General features: G+C 43.4%; 1 protein-coding gene across 4 annotated transcripts; it reads left to right on the top strand.

Moving 5' to 3' along the window:
• Positions 1-4,865: 4,865 nt before the first annotated feature.
• LOC147625292 (uncharacterized) lies at positions 4,866-15,874 on the top strand. Of its 4 annotated transcripts, XM_086818974.1 has the most exons (6): positions 4,866-5,210; positions 5,317-5,376; positions 14,463-14,506; positions 14,649-14,696; positions 14,785-14,929; positions 15,035-15,870. In XM_086818974.1, the coding sequence occupies exons 1-5, from the start codon at positions 5,150-5,152 to the stop codon at positions 14,899-14,901; spliced, it is 330 nt and encodes a 109-aa protein (XP_086675100.1). In that variant the 5' UTR covers positions 4,866-5,149; the 3' UTR covers positions 14,902-14,929; positions 15,035-15,870. The 4 variants fall into 4 exon arrangements, 3 of the variants coding, with proteins under 3 accessions (XP_086675100.1, XP_086675102.1, XP_086675101.1); XM_086818976.1 differs by lacking the exon at positions 15,035-15,870 and having other exon boundaries at positions 14,790-14,909; XR_015269033.1 differs by lacking the exon at positions 15,035-15,870 and having other exon boundaries at positions 14,463-14,696; positions 14,790-14,909.
• Positions 15,875-18,657: the final 2,783 nt, after the last annotated feature.

Below are 18,657 nucleotides of genomic sequence, written 5' to 3'. Positions count from 1 at the left end.
CCCATTTTTTCAGAAAAAGCTGACATGGCATTTCTTAGAGGGCCCTTTTTGAGTCCAAATTTTGCCTAATGCTTTTTGCAAGAACCAAGAACTCCATGCTTGCATGGAAATCCACCACCACTTTATTTGATTACACAAGATTCTCCTCTTTATCTAGCCACCTCTTCATCTTGTTGTAACATGAACAAAAAGATACATCTTCCTACATGCAAGAGACAAAAACCAAAGTCCCTTTTCTTCATCCAAAAAGTTCAAAGCCCTCCTCTTAACCAATTACCCCACACATGAAAACACCTTTCCCTTTATTCATGCACTTTAACTCATGCACCTCGTCCTCCATACAACATCCCTTTCGTTTTTAGTAACAATATGCACCCCAAAAAATCACTAAGTAGTGCACATTACCTCCTCTGGCAGCACCACACATTCCAAAGACTCTAGACCTTACAAATTTTAAACATTTATTTTAATTCCTCCCCAAACACAAGAGGGCCTAACCACTAAAGACTATGCTGATGAGCTCTAAATGATGGCACCACACCTAACAACTTTTCCAAGTATCTATGTAATACTACCCCTTGGAAAGAATACCCTAAGGCTCAACTAAGGGAATTTATCACTACTATTTCAAAATCATTTTCATGTAAGTTTATGTATAGTAACTCTAAATCTTGTTGGTTTGTACTCTCTTTGTGTAAACCTTGACAAACAACTTTTCCAAGTATCTATGCAATACTACCCCTTGGGAAGAATACTCTAAAGCTCAATTAAGGGAATCTATCACAACTACTATTTCAAAATCATTTTCATGTAAGTTTATGTATAGTAACTTTAAGTCTTATTGGTTTGTAATGTCTCTATGTGAATCTTGACAAAGAACTAGCAAAAGAAATAATCTTATTTTAAGCCTATTTCAGACTAGAAGTTACTATTATATAGACTATTTCATCACCAAGTATTTATATGAATGCTATAATAATCTACAACCATTGTTGAAGTCTTTATGGTATCCACCATGAAAACTTTAAAAAAGTACAATTGACAAACAAAAATTGCCAATCTTGAGACATCTATGGATCTCTTCATCATGGTGTTTCTAGATGGATGCTCTACAATATGGAAACTTTATAAAATGGAAGGATAATCCATTTTGCTCAAGGTTGAAATATATGATCAATGTTGAAATATATTCTTTCTTCAAATCATGAGTGGCAATACTTGTCACTATGCCTTAAACAATTATTTTTCTTCCTCAATGTCTTTGTATATTCACTGAGTTGCACCATATATATGTTAAAGTATTTCCCGTCGGTCCCCTCTAACCTTACCCTAAGCAAGCTTGGCTATTACCATCTCTATACTTGTAGAATGACATAGCTTGATCTATAGGCGATGAAAGATAACTTTTTCAAAACCCTAACCCTGTCTTAGCACAAAAGAGTCTTGAAACCGTTCTAAAATAAGAGGCTACTCACATAACCACTTTAATCTAGGCTTCTTTAACGATTCCACAATGCATGAATCTACATTGGCATGGCTCCATCATCAAGAGTCATTAAGAGCTTTATCAATATGGAAATCTATGTAGACTTCACTTGTTGTATCAATTTTTATGCTTGGGCTTTTAGGAAAAGCACGATGATAAGAAGGAGAGATGCTCCTATTTTAGAGATATAAAGATCAACTATAAAATGGGCATGCATTTAAAGAACAAATGTGTTTATAAGAGACAAGGACATGCATACAATCCTCATAAAATAAGGAAAATTCATGAAAATATAGACAGATCTCTTTGACCTCTTTTTGGTATTCAGCCACATGTGGTCGAATATGCTAATCCAATAGGAGTTTGGATTGTGGAGCCTATGATCCTAGTCCATGCATGCCATTTACAGAGGAGTAGTTGATATTTCAATCCAATAGGAGTTTGGATTATGGAGCCTATGATCCCTAGTCCATGCATGCCGTTTACTAAGGAGTGGTTGAAATGTAGGCGTTAGGAGATAGTATGGTGAGGGATATGCATCCCCAAAAGGGAAGTGTTAGAGTTTTGGGTATGTCACTCCTATGCAAACTTGTGTGGAGTGTTTGATTAATACTCCAAAATTTTCTTTATGACGTTAGGGAACAAGGGACTTTGGTTCATTATGGTTTTATCCATGTAAAATCACCAATAATTGAGTTAAAAGTCAGAGCCCATGAGTTATGGAGAGGTGGAGAGAATCTAGGCTTTTTGGAGAAGGTTTAGGAGATGATGTAGGAGTTGCCCTCTTGATACATTCCCACGAGTTTTATCAGAAGATCAATGTACCTTTGATGCCTATTTAAGAGGCCACTCATCTAATACAAAGTGTGCTTGACTATGTTAATCAATGTTTTAATCCTTCTAGCTTAAGTGGTTCATTATGCTTCACTATGGTGTTTCTTGATCATTATAAACCACCCTAATCACTTCATTTGGTATGAGAGCCATGCTACTACTTTCATTAGTATCATTATCAACTAATTATCTTGATTAATCCTAAAATTAATCAAAATTATGATTTTTTAAGTCTCTCCTATAGACCACTTCTTAGTGGAGGGTGGAAATCAACCCACACTCAACATCATTGAGTGAGCTATCTTCAGAGCATTGAAGCCAGGCCTACATGCTTGTTGCTGCCCATCAAAGAAGCCCCCTATATCGAGCTCACAAACAGCGGAATTGTCGCTTGTAACTAGCACTTTTTTTTTGTTGAGAAAAACAGATATCTCTCCTTCGTTGCAATGAAATCGTCTAATTCCCAAGGGCTACAAAGGTTTTCGGGCATGCCCGACACGATGGTAATGCCAATTTTGGCAATGGAGGTCATCTACCTTGACATTCAGGCCTGGGCACTTCTCAGAAAGCCATCCTGGTAAAATCAAAATTAATCACTTCATTTTAATAAGACTCAGTGCTATTTGGTTAACTTGAAGCATTTTAACAACAAGAGAAGCTTAACTTGGTCTTACTCATCCTCCACTAGTGCATTGTTTTTTGCACAGTTAACAGTAAGAGAGCTCCACTAATCAAAGGTTAATTGGGCCTAATCTCTGAATTTCTTTACAGGTGAATGTTCATTCATGCTATTGGAAAGGTGTTACAAAGCTCTATCAACTCACATTGTGGCTGCCCATTAGTTTTGGAAGCTCATTGATCATTAGAAGTTTATTACTCATTAGTAGTGGAAGCTTATGCTCATTCTTCTTTTAAACTTTCATTATGCCCTCAAGTGAATCATCTAATAGAAATCACATAAAAAAGAAGATTATAAAGATAAAAAACAAGCCACACTACTATGCTTATGCAAGGGCTATGGATCTCAGTGTTTTTTTGAGCGACAACATGCATATGTATGGTAAAGGCTGTCAAAATTATGGGGAGTATGCACAATGGAAGCAATAGTTGATGGCAAGATAGAGCAACATATATGTGAGAGAGCAAGAACACAAGGTGTATAGAAAGCTTCTATATTACCTTCTATTTCAGCCACTCCAAAGTTGGCTTGACCTTCTCCTTGTGAATGTCTTGATTGTGTTACAAAAAGTGAGACATCTTGCCTTTTATATAGGGTCCACCAAGGGGGGCTAGGGTTGGGCCAACCCTAGATCCCTTTTCCACCCACATGCCCACTTCCTTTGGGGCATTTTCACACCTACATGACCTTTTTCTCTCACCCTTTTATCACTTGTACATCATATATTTCAACAAGGATGAATTCTAGATTGTCTTGCTTGATTGTATTGCCATTCAAATTTGTAAAGGGACTAGACACTACTTATTGGGTATTCATCCCAAAAGTAAGACCTTCCCTACAATGGCTTATTCACCTCAGGTCGATAAGTTTGAAGGATAGAATTTCCACACATGGCAAACCAAGGTTAAATTTACTTTGATGAAGAAAGATTTGTGGAATGTTGCAAATGGTAAATATAAAAAACCAAGCATAAGGGATGCAGAGGCTACATGGCTAACCAAAGATGAAAAAGCGCTTGCCATTATAGCCCTAGGATTAAGTGATAATCTCATCCACCATATAGATGTGAAAGAAACCTCAAATGAAGCTTGGGAGACACTTGATATACTTTTTAGAGCACACGGCAAGAACTCCAAAATCTCTCTTCTTGTAAAGTTCCTTGAATTAAAAATGGATGTGGAGGATTCTCTTCCCACTCATCTAAACTATATGAAGAGCATTCTAACCCAACTTGTAGGAATTAACAAACACATTGAAGATGATGATGTTACTGTAGTACTTCTAAAGAGTCTACCACAAGATGAGTATAACAACATTGTTACCACACTCACCAACCTCCCTTCTTCTTCACTACTAGATGTAGAGGTTTCTCTATTGAAGAAGAGAAGAAGATCAAGCAAAGGCAAAGGCACACTTTAGAAAAAGGAGTTTCCTAAGAAGTCTTATAACTTTTGCAGGAAAGCTAACCATGAAGAGAAGGATTGTTTTTCCCGAAAAAAGGCTCAAAAGGCCCTACTTGCAGAGGAAGCAAATTCAAGTGAAGATGAAGCAAAGGAAGAAGCAGGAGCCTCACATGAGGCTAACTTTCTTCTAGATAGCTGGACTTTCTAAAAGAGAACTTACCCTTTCCACAATCATCCCCATATGCTAAACTAGTTATAAACATAACTAGGATCTAGCATCTGGCATCATAAATGGCATTGTAAACCTAACAGGAGTAAGACCTATGGGCACCAACATGGTCATCACATCCATCATTGTAAATAGTAACTAGGACTAGCATTGTCATCAACTTTAGTCATGGTTTTATCCATGTAAAACCACAATAATTGAGTTAAAAGTCAGAGGCCATGAGCTATGGAGAGGTGGAGAGAATCTAAGCTTTTTGGAGGAGGGTTAGGAGATGATGTAGGAGTTGCCCTCTTGATACATTCCCACGAGAGTTTTCTTAGCAGATCAATGTACCTTTGATCCCTATTTAAGAGGCCACTCATGTAATACAAAGTGTGCTTGATTATACTAATCGCACCAATTAATGTTTTAATCCTTCTAGCTTAAGTGGTTCATTATGCTTCACTATGGTGTTTCTTGATCATTATGAACCACCCTAATCACTTCAGGAAGTTGGGTTTTTGGTTCAGTCCAAGGGAATGGTGGCCTTCAATCTTAGAGTCCAATGGCCCGGACAGGCGGCTGGACACACCATAATTGGTAGCCCTTTTGCACCAAAAGCAGTTTTTTTTTCATGATTTTCATCACAGTTTTATGCAAATGATTAAATCAAACACTGGTCTTATTACTGTCTCTTGCTTTATAGCTTGCTGCGTCATTTATACTCCCCGGAACAGCACTGTGACAAGCTCCGCTTCAATTCAAGGTGAGTCCATTTCAATCAGTTTGTATTTTTTCTTTCTCTGCAGCCAGTACTTTCTTTAAATGTACCCAGATGCCAACTCGAGAATCGATCTATATGCTCTTTGTGTCAAGGGGTTTTGTAGCATTGTTTGTGTGTCTCCTGACTCATTATATCCTTGCAAGGAGCCATGGAACATTTGAACTATATCATCATATTGAGGCAAAGAAAATTGCGCTGATTGAAAAAAATCATTTGGAATAGCTTGCACATGGTTATTATGTTTTAGCATTATGCGTCAACGAAAAGGAGACCTTGAAAAAAGACCAATCTCTAAGGGACCTTGGCCAAATACTCCTCAATTAGGAGCAATAGGATCACTAATGCAGAAGGGTTTTTTGTTAACGTTATGAATACTCCCAAGATATCCTTGATTTTTACAAGGTGGTGCAAACAGTAGAAAGACCCCAATAAGGCTTGTTCCTAGAATTCAATTATGTGAATGGACTACCAAGTTTGATGAAGCCCTAGCTTTGCACAAGTTTACGAGCTCATTGTATCTCACTATGTTAAGGGCCAGGTCGTAGTAGAGACCTATCTGTTAAAGTTGCAACTGCTGAGACAGAGAGTCATCGGAGGACGTCTCGCATACTTCTGCAACAGAATTAAAGGAACTTTGAAGGCAAGAAGAAAGACAAGCAGCTTTTACCCAAGGAGGAGATGGAACACTGTTATGAGCCCAAAAGTCCATAGCAAGCTGGCTTTATTATTGAGGTTAGGCTGGATGTGCTTTGGGCTGGTGCCCAGTGTGTAAACGGCCTTTTGTAATAATAGGGAGGCTTTAAAAAAAAAGAGACTTTGATGAAGCACAAGTTTATGAGCTCATTGTATCTTAGTATGTCAAGAAGGGCTAGATAACTTCTTCTGCAGCAGCATTAAAGGAACTTTGAAGGCAAGAAGAAAGACAAGTAGCTTTTACCCAAGGCGGAAATGGAACACTGTTATGAGCCCAAAAGGCCATAACAAGTGGCGTTATTATTGAGGTTAGGCCGGATGAGCTTTGGGCTGGTGTCCAGTGTGTAAACGGCCTTGTGTAATAATAGGGAGGCTTTTTTTAAAACGAGAATTTGATTTTATGTATTAACCAAGAGCCAGGATTGTAGAATATTTATGCTTATATGCTAGAGTTTTCCAAAGATAAAAAAAGAGTGCTACGGAATCACACATACAACACACACAAGAGTCCTAAACTACGGTTTTGTATTATGTACAAGAAAGAAGTAATACATATGAAATTCGAGTACAAGATGTGGTTGAGAATGAAGATGTCAAATCAAAGTCCTGTGACCTACTTTTCACTCATGGCTAGCACTTTGCCTACAGAGAAATGCTTTATGAAGTCCAACACTGATGAAAGTAGATGAATGTGAGGATTTGGCTACCCACATATAGATATATATATATGTGCATGTGCACCAATGCTCCTAGTCGGCAAGTAGTATTACTATCGGCCACCTTAATCCGGATGCCATGTCATCCATTGCCACGTGTCCCTTGTGCTTTTTGACTTTGCCTGTTGTGTTGGCTGCTATCTGATGTCCGGTTGTGCCTTGCACACTTGTAGGTGTGTCACATTCTTGTTAGAAGTCATCTCCTATCTATATTCATACACCAGGGCCTCTGTTGTGGGTGTGCCCGCCCTGTATAAGGTGTTTTATCATTTTTCCACACTCCCCGTATTTTTCCCTATTTTTTCCCATTTTTCCTAGTGGTGGGAGGGCTGCCAGAGGATGCTAGGAGCACTCCAGTGCTGGCCGACTGCATGTTTATCAGTCGTGGGCTACTGGGCTGCTGGCCGACTGCTGCAGGTTTATCAGTCGTGGGCATTCATCTGCTGGCCGACTGCATTTATGCAGTCGTGGACATTATTCAGCAGTCGTGGGCACTCTATATGCTGGCCGACTGCTCTCCCTGGGATGTATATATAGCCCCTTTGCCCCCACCACTTCCTCATTCAGTTTTTCCGGGATCTTGTGTATAGAGAAGAGTTTACACACCTATCTCTCTGTGTTTCTTGTGCTGTTTATTTTCTGCAGTCTACTTGCTCTTGTCTACCCAAGTTTGGTTATCATTTCCGCTGCATATTCTGACATGGTATTAGAGCCCTAGGCTCTAGACAGATCTTGGGCGTTTTTCTGAGCAAGAGGGGGAGCGTTAGGCTACTGATTGGTGGACTGTTTTACTGTTTTGGGCTGAACGGGAAGAGAAGGTGCAAGAGGAAGGCGGGCCAAGGTGCTGGACAACCACTTGCAGGTTTACAGATTTTTTTCCCACCCACCCACCCTTTCAGGTTACTCTCCGCGATGGCAGATTTACTAGAGATGGCTGAGAAGCACGTGAAGATTCCGACTCTCCCCACGTTCCCAGTGGATCGTCAGTTGGACGGGTCCAATTACGGCATCTGGAAGGTCATGATGGAGTCGGTTCTGGAGTCATATGACCTTGCTGATTTTATTATCATCGGGGTGCCATGGCCGGAAGCTGAGGAAGGGGAGTTATTATCGACGAGGAAGGACCGAGAGGCACAGGCACACATGTGGGATCGTGTCAACGCCAGGGTCCGGTCGTTTATTTTCCTCAATTGCACACCACAAGTGATCAATCATGTGAAGCACATGACGCTGGCGAGAGGCATAGGAGGCAGTTGGCTTCACCACGAAGGATACCCGGGAATGGATTCTCGACAGTGGTGCTTCCAGGCATATGACTCCATCCCGTGACTTCTTTTTGGATCTGAAACGGCAGTCAAGTCGTATCTTCATTGGCGATAACTCCACTATTCCGATACATAGTGAGGGCCGGATGGAGATTATTCCCGACGGCAAGGGGGGCAAGCATGCTTCCCGTGTTCTTTATGTCCCTGCTTTGGGTTTTCATCTTTTGTCAGTGCATGAGGTATGCAAGACTGGCTTTCGGGTGGAATTTGAGGAGCATTCAGTTGCTCTAAGGGACCGTGAGACAGGCAAAGTTGTTTGGGAAGGCAGTGTGGAGAATGGCATCTACAAGAATGGCATCTACAAGCTCTCTGCACTCTCCTCATTGACAGGCTCTCAGGTTGGAGATTTGTGGCACTTTCGTTTTGGCCACTTAAATGTGGATGCTTTGCGGCGCGCCTTCCAGGACCAGATGGTGGTTGGCTTGCCAGATGTTGGTAATAGGCAAGGACGCTGCAGTTCTTGCATACGTGGTAAGCAGCACAGGGAATCCTTTCCGAAGCAGGCTTCCAGGCGGGCTTCGAAACCATTGGAGTTGATTCACACTGACTTGTGTGGACCACAGCAGCAGATACCATCCTTGGGAGGATCTCTCTACTTCATGCTGCTTGTTGATGATTGTACCAGATTCACGTGGGTCTACTTTCTTTCCCAGAAGGACCAGGCTTTTGCTTGGTTCGGAGAATTCATTAGATAGTGCATGTAAAAGTCAGCTTTAGCAGTAGGTCTTGGATTTAGTTGCATTAGAAAGCATATGGGACAGCCAAAGCCATCCCATGATCATGGCAGCCCACAAAGGGGCATCATCTAGGCCACGGAGGGGCCTAGGCAGCCAGTCAGCTGCCTAATATTATGGGGCCCTAGAGCTCCTGTCGGCGAGCATAAATGAAGGCAATCAAGCAGCCGCCCAGTAGCAAGCAGTCGGCCAGGAAAAAATTTAGCATAATTCTGTTACGCAGCATTTAATGCTGATTAAACAACATATTTTGTCCATAATAAGCAGGCCCACAACTTTCCCTGAACCGACCAGCAGCCTTTTGGCATATAAAAGCATTCATCGCATCAGTCCCTCATTCAGCATTCAGTCTTCAGCAAAGTATTCAATAGTTAAAGCATAAGCCAAGTCATCCTATCGACTCCAGGCTATCAGAGAAGTTCCTCTTCAGCATTCAGCCAGCATATGTGCAGTCCTACAGCTATCTGGACTTGCATAAGTGGCCCGAAGAGTCTTCTGTAGTGCCTTGGATTGGTGGATACTCAGCCGACTTACGGTCTTTCTCGTCCTTATGTTGGGCAATCATATCACTTGTTTTCTCAAGCATTGTACAACATTCTCCAAAGAATAATATAAGAAAATACTCCTGATCTAACAAGTTATCAATCCGGGGCAGTGGGAACTTGTTTTTGATAATGAGCTTGTTGAGTGTCTGGTCCCATCCTTCTTGACCAAGCGGATTGGAGCTCCAAATGGCGAGGAGCTCGGACAGACCAAGCTTGTCGAATCCCGAGATCTCTCCGAGAAGGAAACCTGCAAAACAACCAAGAAAAGCAAGACAAAGCAACGAACCCTAACCCTAGAAGGCAAAGTTGAAGAAACATATCTGGGTGCAGGCATACTCACCACCCAACCATGACAGCCATGAGCGACGCTCACAAACTTGGCCGTCCCCACCGAGCCACAAACTAGAGCAACCGTCCCCACCGGAAAGGGCTGGCCTCCCCCTCAATACATTTGTATTTCTTGGAGTATTTATGTGTACAAGTATTTATATGTATTTCTCCTCACATGGAGTGAATACAACTCAAACAACTGGGTACTTGTCGATGAAGTTTGGACAGTTGAAGAAGTCCCAGGTCACAGGCACACTCCCACCTTCACTGGGTGCACACCTGCCTTTCATTGGTCTTCCGAGACCGTGCACCAACAGGCACGTCCGTACTAGCACAAGCAAAGGGGTACACCGCGGAGGAAACATTGTCTGGTTCTCCCAGATAAGCTTTGCTCCCGGACTCCCTAGTGTTTCTAACCTTCAGTGGCTCTCAGAAATCTGAGGGCGCGTTTAGCACTACCACTCAGGGAAAAACAAACTAAACTAGGAAAGTTTCCTGAGTATGGTTAGCATAAACATGCTTTGTTCGTGCTCTGCACAAAAACTCAAAGAAATCTTTGAACTTAATTTAGAAAATATTAGTTTTACACAAATAAGAAAAACAAACCAAACTAGGAAAGTTTCCTGAGTATGGTTAGCATAAACATGCTTTGTTCCTGCTCTGCACAAAAGAGTGGCAGCCTGGACAGGGGCGCCGTCGAGGGAGACAGCCCCAGCAGCACGCCCAGAGACCGATGCAGCAGCAGCCACAGTCTCAGCATCTGGGTTCCCGTGAGGAACAGCTTTGCTCCCCTCCAGGAGGAGACCCCAGCGCCGACTGAGGACCAGGAGATGCCAGCACCCACTCCTTCGCCCCCACCCCCCTCCCCCGTCCCCCCCTTCCGCCTCGCTTCCACCTTCGCCTCCTCCGGTCCCCGCTTCGGTTTCGGCAGCGGCTCCTTCCCCACCCCCTTCTCCCCCCCCCCCCCCCCCCCCCCCCCCCCCCCGCTCGCCTCAGCTACTCGGGAGGCCCTGGCAGTCTCCTGGCGTTCACCTGCAGTCCGGAGGGCTCTGAGCACCGACCTTGCTCGAGCACCGCAGAGGAGACTTACCATGCCGATTCGGGCTTCACGGATATCCTCCATCCGCAATCGGTTGAGTCGTCTCGACACTAGACAGCGCTCGGAGGCTTTTGATTACTCCTTCACACGGCTTTTTGGAGCAGAGGGCCCCCATGAGCCAGCACCCATCAGAGTGCATGTAGTGATACCTCCGGCCCGCGGGGAGGAGGCACTTGATTCAGCGGTGGCATTCTCATTCACTCTCTGTGGCCCATGCGACCGGGAGTGGACTCTGGAGCTCGCTCTTAGCACTTTGAAGACTCAGGCAGTTGAGTTTTCTCACCATGTGAGCGATCTGGAGGTGACAGATGTGATAGGCCGACTATGGGAGTTGGCTCATTTTTTCATTGATCTCGGGAGTGTGGATGCCTCAGGGATTCGACATTTGGTCGTTCGCATAGTGGCAGACTTAGCACGGGACCTTGGATATGTATGCATACACGAGGGTGCTCTGTCTGAGCGGGAGGCAGTCGCCATGGGACACAGCCACTGGTGCCTGATCCGAGATTCTTGCAGCACATCGGATGGGCAGATTCGTAGACACTCGGATGGGGACTATTCTCCATCCAAGCCGCTTGCGAAGGCCCGCCGTACGGCTGCGACCGACAGCATCCACCTCTGCAGGTCATCCATGAGGATCATCTCATGGAATGTACAGGGCCTTGGCGGTGCACATTATATACGTTATCGTGGTTGCTTGAGGCAAGAGCTTCAGAGATGCCTGGTTGGGGGCAGTATTGATATCTTGATGATGCAGGAGCACCATTTGGGTGAGAGCAGGATTCGGAGATATGGTTCGGTGATGCCTGGTAGATGGGACACCTTTTGGTCTGCAGGGTTTGGCCCCTTGGGTGGGCAGGGAGGAGTATGTATGGCAGCAGGCCATTGTGGATCGCGGGATCATTGTGCCCGGTAGAGCACAGTATGTCATTCTGAGGACGCATGATGAGCTCTTTGGCGTGCTCAATGTCTATGCGCCCAACCATGCTAGTGCCAGAGCAGAGTTCTGGACCCAGGTTACGGATGCATTGCCAGAGACCGCACATTGGTGTGTCGGGGGGGACTTCAACATGCTTGAGGACCCGGCCGATAGGGTGGGAGGCAGTCATGTTATAGTGCACGGTACGGAGCTTGCAGCTTGGGAGTGATTTTGCATGACACTGAGGATCACTGATGCATGGCAGCATGAGGCCTTCTCCCGCTCTCGGGACAGTCTTAGTTTCTCTTGGTCGGATCGCCGGCAGGGAGGGACTAATCTATCACGGATTGATCGCTTTTATGTGGGCGACAGGTTAGGGGAGCGAGGGGGCTCCGTTGGCATTCTCGCTGGCACCTCTTTTTCAGACCATGCGCCAGTTATTTTGACACTTGAGGAGAGGACACGGGAGACCAGCTTGCAGTTGAGGATCCTAGAGAGGGTACTTACCGATCCTAGTCTCGCTAAGGACATTGAGAGGATATGGCATGATAGTCAGAGCTCTGACCAGGATGCAACAGGCCAGTGCGCCCAGGGACTCATCGAGCTCAGCTCTTTTTTGCACGCTGCAGCCTTGACACGGTTGGGAGAGGCTCGTGAGCGGGAGCGTCGGCTGAGACGTAGCCTTGCTTTGCTTCAGCGCCTTCAGGAGCAGCAGCCTACATGTGAGTGGGTGGTGTCCCAGCTGAGCCAGGCACGCCAGGAGGTTAGAGAGGCAGAGGAGCAGAGACATGAGTTTTACTATCGCCGCCAGGCCTCTCAGTGGACGCAGCTTGGTGATAGAGTGACTGGGGAGTTTTTTGAGATTACTGGGCCCCGCCATGCTCGAGCAGGAGTCCGCCAGCTTGGGAGGCCGGACGGATCGGTAGCTACTGAGCCCGAGGAGATTAGATGCAATGCAATGCAGCTATATTATATGCAATGGTTACAAATGAGATCTATAAATAGATCTATGCTGGCCTAGATGAATATCTATCTCGGGAAGAGAGAGAGATGATGAATGCTGATGATGACTGTTCCCGTCTCCAATGCTGAGGTCCACCCTTGGAATGCTGGCTTCCCTCAATGTAGGAGGTAGGAGATGACTTGAATGCTGAATATGCTGCTGATGTGCTTCCCTTGTCTCCTCGGAAGGAAACGCTGAAGAGAAGATGAGATATGATGCTGACTGTATGCTGAACTGTATCCCCTTGTCTCCTAGGAAGGAAAACGCTGAGAAGATCCAGATGCCCTATGCAGTCAGCTGCCTTCCGTACCTTCACGACCTGCAATAAACTGCTGCTGGCTGCCAATAACATGCTGTCGGCTGGTCATAACAGCCCCAACTTGATGAGATGTATGCACTGCTGTTGGTGTTGTACAAGCCCCAAACACTGATTCTCATGCTATGAATGCTTGGATAATACTTGGATTAATGCTTGAACGTCCTACTGAATGCTTATGGATACTATGATATGCCATGTCAGTGGTACACCTGATGGGTGTGCATGTGACAGGTACTTGCTGGAAACCCTACTGTACAGCCTACTGTACTGGTTGTACTTGCTGAGAACCCTACTGTACTTTCTGTTCTAGCTGAGAACCCTACTGCACCTGTTGTACTTACAGTAGTTCTTGTCGCACCAGCTGTTGTACTAGCCGTACCATCTGTACCTCTTGTACTGGCAGTACATCTTCTTTACCTGCTGAATATCACATTACATATACTGTATTGGGATTTGGGTGTATTTTCTGTGAACCGGCTCCTCGTGTACTTGTTTGAGTACTTGCTATTGGAAATCGCGCACATGTACCTGCTTGTGTACTTGCACCAGGGGGGGCTTCATCCACGGTCTCTGCGAGGGTGCAATGGCTGCTCCTCTATAAGAGCACTTGTTCGTGCGTGGTCTCAGAACGACAATTTCATGTTCACCCCCCTCCAGTGTATGAGACTGGTGGCCAAGCTACTTTGACTCGTTCGACGAGCCAGCATCGACAATCTACTCCGACACTACTCTTGTTTCTTTATATTTGCATTTGCATTGGATTATCTGGTTGGAAAGCCCTTGGAATCTTGTACACAGATTAAAATACTCCAATGATATACTTCAGTATCGAAGAGAGGGGGGGGGGGGGGGGGGGGGGGGGGGGGGGTGCAGGCACGTTCCTGTTCGCGGCCCCAGTGGTGTACTGTGCAATGCTTGTCTTTGCAGATTATTTTGTGTAGTGATGTATCTTTCAGTTGTATTGTGCATTGCGGCTATTTTTGAAGTGTCAACGCGCGTATTGTTCACAAGATGGTGCCCAAGGACGTTCAGACCTAGCCGGTTTAGTTACATCCTGCATCAAATTGGAGTTCCTACATAGCCGTGGAGATCATCAGAAGCAACATTGCATTGGAAAAATTCAATGGCTCTAATTTTCCTGCCTACAACAACTTGCCAATCTAGAGGCAAACGTTGATGAAGATGATATGAAAGCAGTGATTATATCCAGCATAGAAGGGGTTTCAAAACACTCCAAAACCTTGACTGTACTAAGGGTGGGTTGGGAAATGTCATATGATGAAATGATAGCCATTCTTATAGTAACAAATTACAACAATGGTATGTTCTGAGGTGGTGGTTGAAAAAAGTTAGCCGATTGATAGCGTTAATGTTGTCAATTGCAGATCCAGTGCTTTCTAATGCTGTGGCATCTGACCTCCCTGAACATGTGAATAACTCTCAAATGTCACAGATGTCTTACTATATCTCCATGCCTGAGCTTTTAAAACTTGAAACATGCACTAGTTGTTCGCAAATTCTCAAAGCAAGCTATGTACCAACTCTTTGAGGTTTATCTACATGTTGTACAGACTGCTTCTACAGATCCTGGAAGATGGATGCCTCCTCCCAAGAAAAATGTTAGTGATTCATGACCTTTTTTTAAGATTTGCAAATTAAAGCTGGTTTTCAAACCAAAATGGAGATGACATCATTCTTTGCTTGCAGCTCAGTGCATGGGCTTATAGAGAAGTACGAGAATTGTGCCAATCGTCTCAGGACTACACAAGTCCAGCGACATACATCCTCTCTGAAGAATGCTTTACCAGTCAAATTTTCCAGTGAGATATAGATAGACATGCTTGCTGGCCCGGTCTGTTGCCCCCTTGACAACTCCACCCGCATGCCATGCATGTCCATGCACATGTTCTTTTGTCAAGCAATGGATTTAATTAACTTCACTTTTTGATGCTAGCAGGCTCGCCATCAAGTCACAGAAGAGACTCTGAAAGCAATAAGGCAGATGAACAGCCTTGTTGCAGGTATGGGAGCCCAAGAGCCCTTACACACGTTAATAGTTGATGAGAGATTACACGAGTGGTATCCACCATGGTGAAGGATCATGTACAAAGATTCAAAAATTTAGCATCTTAATGGAGCGCAATAGGACAACACGAATCAAAAATTGTGGTCACCTTGGATGGCAGGGAAGCACGTGACTCTGATTACATTGTGGCATGCACTCATACTTGAATCGGATAAAACAAGAATAGAAGTCAAGCTTGTCATCACCACCATAGAACCCACATTTTGCAAGAGGATGTGTGAAAGAACCAGATCTGTTGATATGTCGGCGTTGTTGTGTCCGTCTCCATAGGCAAGTCTATATTGTTTTCATGTTATCCACTAACAAATGTTCAGGCATTGATGTGGATATGGAACACCACATCTCATCATGGGCTCTAAGAATAGATGCCCTTACTAATGCTTTCTTTAGTTCGTCATATTCTTGTACAATGGTCTTGCATATATGATGTATCTTCTACAATACCCTACATGACCCATGAATTTGTGCACACCTTGGATGTTTGTAGAGGGAGGCAATTCTAGGATTAATTGAATTTTGATATCATTGGTAGACATGGCATTTTTGGAGACGATTTATTCCAAGATCATTTCATGCTTAATCCAAAATTAGCATTTGAGTGGGTTTAGTGAGATGCAATGCTGTCAGATGCAATGCTGTCTACATCTCTTAAAGAATTTTCTAAGACAAGCTAAGTGCTCTTTCCATGTGGGAATTGACACAAAGTTCATCCATAAATGCCTCAAGTAATCTTTGCTAAAGGTCCATGAAGATAGTGCACATGTGGCTGGGCATTGGTTTTTGATAATGACAAAATTTCAGAGCTGCTGCATGTGTTGTCGATTTGATATTTGTGCCTTCAAGTTGAACCCCTTCTTGGAAAACCGGAATTGGTATTCCTTGATGATCCCAATATTAGTTTGGCAAAGTTTATTTTTGTAAGATGGATTTGGTTTAAGTTCAATTTCATTTTCGAAACTTTATGTAGATTCACCAATGAACACTTGATTGATCAGAGTGGTCCTCCATGCTAGGAGTTGTGTTGGTAAAATAGGTGGAGGTAAGGGATCCTCTAGGACTCTATGTATTACCCTTTAGTTATTAATCGTATCAGCTATTGGTGTTTAAGCTTAATTGGTCGTTTTGCTTAGTCTTGGTGGTGCAAGTAAAGCAAGTGGTTGTAATGTAGAGAAACACATTGGTTAGGCCAATGTGTCATGGGCGGTCGGCCATGTAAGTAGGACCATGGATAATACAGTCATGTGAACACACTAAGGCCTACATAAGTGAACTTAGACAAGTTAATGTAGCTTAACTTGATATTTATAATATAAATAATGAGCTTCAAGCTCTTGGCCAAGTGGTACTTCCATAGAGTGCATATGTGGTATTCCACTTGAGTGCGTTATTTCTCTCTCTACCCTCTCGCTTACAGTGGTATCAAAGCTTAGTTTGATTCAATTTTGATTTGAGTTGGAGAGATTTTCATGCATTTTTTCATCTCCTTGCAAAATTTTCAAGAAACAGTATGGTTTCTTTGTTTTCTTGAACCCAACCATTTCTAGCACACTTACACTCATGTGGGCATCCTCTCACTAATCCCCCCTATTTTCACACACTTTAGACTTGCAGAGGGAGCCTCTCACTAACCCCCTCTTCCCCCTTTGTAAACTCCCCATATCCTTAACTTGCCTTGCCATTAAAGCTTGATGCTACCCTGTAGATCTACCACTAGTGCACTTCCTTTACACCTAGTTGGCATGGCCCCACTAGTTGGTCAGCCACACCTCTACACCTTATCGATGTACCACTAGTACACTATCTCCTCTCTACTCCCCTTCTACATCTGGCCAGCATGGCTCCGATATAGCTAGCCACCCACACCTCATTGTCACCTAGCATAGCTTGCAACCCACACCAAATTTACGCACAAGAAGCAGCATGGCATGGCTAGTGAGTAGATGTAGTAGCGAAGAAGGGGAAAAAATAAAAAAAGTACAATGAGGAAAAATAGTAACAAAGAGAAGAAGAGGAGGAGGGGGAGAAGCAACATGGCATTGGCTAGCAAGGAAATGTAGTATTGAAGGGGGGGAACTAAAAAAGTGCAACAAGGAGAGAAAAGTGCAACAAAGAAGAAGAGATAGAGGGGGAGACAAGGAGGAGAAGAAGAGAGAAGAAGAAGAAGAAGAAGAAGAAGAAGACGAGGAGGAAGGGAAAGAAGAAGACAAAGAAGAAGAAGGGGAGGAAGAAGGAGAAATGGAAAGAAGAAGAAGAAGACGAAGTGTCATGAGAATATATTTTAAGTCCTCTTTAAGAATATTATTTTTCCCTCTTGAGTAATTTGGGGACGCCTAGGTTACTCTTGCGTCATGCCGGCTAGGTTAATATCGTGGGTGACACCACTATAAATATTAATACGTGTGGTGTAGGTTTGTATGGTAGGGTGATTCTTAGGGTACTTACGCCTGGTAGTCATGAGTTGGTGATGGTTTGTGCCTGTTTAATATTTGTGAGATTAATTTAATTATTAATTGGGCTTATATTTTTAGGTGATGAAGATTACGAGGATTGATGAATAATGTTGAGGAGAATGTTTCTTATGCGCATCATATTTATTCTTACAAGCGTAGCTTGTAACCTTAGTAGTTGATTTTTCCATTTTGATACATTGGAAAAAATACATTTATAATATTGAATTTATTAAAGCCTAAAGGCTTTACCCTAGTCCCAATTTTTGGAACACTTGAGAAATTCAACACATAAATTCAACCATGAAAACACATGCTTTGCAGGTTTCAACAAAATCAAATAAATTGAACAAAAACATAGCAAACATAATACTTAGCTCCCAAGACAAACATGCTGGGTGCAATCTTCCCCCCCCCTTGTGCGTGGCCTTCCCCTACACAAGAGTATTTTTATTAGCTTTCCACCAAAAATAGGCCATCGCCCTGTCATGAGAATATATTTTAAGTCCTCTTTAAGAATATTATTTTTTCCTCTTGAGTAATTTGGGGACGCCTAGGTTACTCTTGCGTCATGCTGGCTAGGTTAATATCGTGGGTGACACCACTATAAATATTAATACGTGCGGTATATGACGTATGCTTGGGGCCGTCTATGATTATTTCAGTTAGGTTTGTATGGCAGGGTGATTCCTGGGGTACTTACGCTTGGTAGTCATGAGTTGGTGATGCTTATTTCGGAAAAGGCAATTAGAGCTTTAAACATTCAACCTTCACCTACACATTATAGAGTTAAAGCTGTATTTACTGGAACCAAGTATAATTGCATGCAAGAGGTGAAATGTTTAACTTTAAGCATCAATTCCTTAACAGAAAAAAGGGATTTCTTAGTTGCACCTTTACAAGGCATAGATGTAATATTGGGTATGCCTTGGAGACATATGTACAACCCTATTATAGACTATGATACACATAGCATTTGTGTAAGGAAGGACAATGAAAATATTTTCCTCCAATGTCTAGTCAAAGGAGAGACGAGCCCTTTATTGT

This window comes from Cibotium barometz, chromosome 24, assembly GCF_041138505.1.
Source record: "Cibotium barometz isolate CiBa-2024 chromosome 24, ASM4113850v1, whole genome shotgun sequence".
NCBI classification, from domain to species: Eukaryota; Viridiplantae; Streptophyta; class Polypodiopsida; order Cyatheales; family Cibotiaceae; genus Cibotium; species Cibotium barometz.
This window is presented reverse-complemented; position numbering and strand designations above follow the sequence as displayed.

Coding starts and splice junctions, on each gene's coding strand:
- LOC147625292 (XM_086818974.1), top strand. CDS start 5,150: ATGGTGGCCTTCAATCTTAGAGTCCAATGGCCCGGACAGGCGGCTGGA. Junction 5,211..5,316: donor GGCTGGACACACCATAATTG/GTAGCCCTTTTG, acceptor CTTGCTTTATAG/CTTGCTGCGTCATTTATACT. Junction 14,697..14,784: donor TGCCTCCTCCCAAGAAAAAT/GTTAGTGATTCA, acceptor CTTTGCTTGCAG/CTCAGTGCATGGGCTTATAG.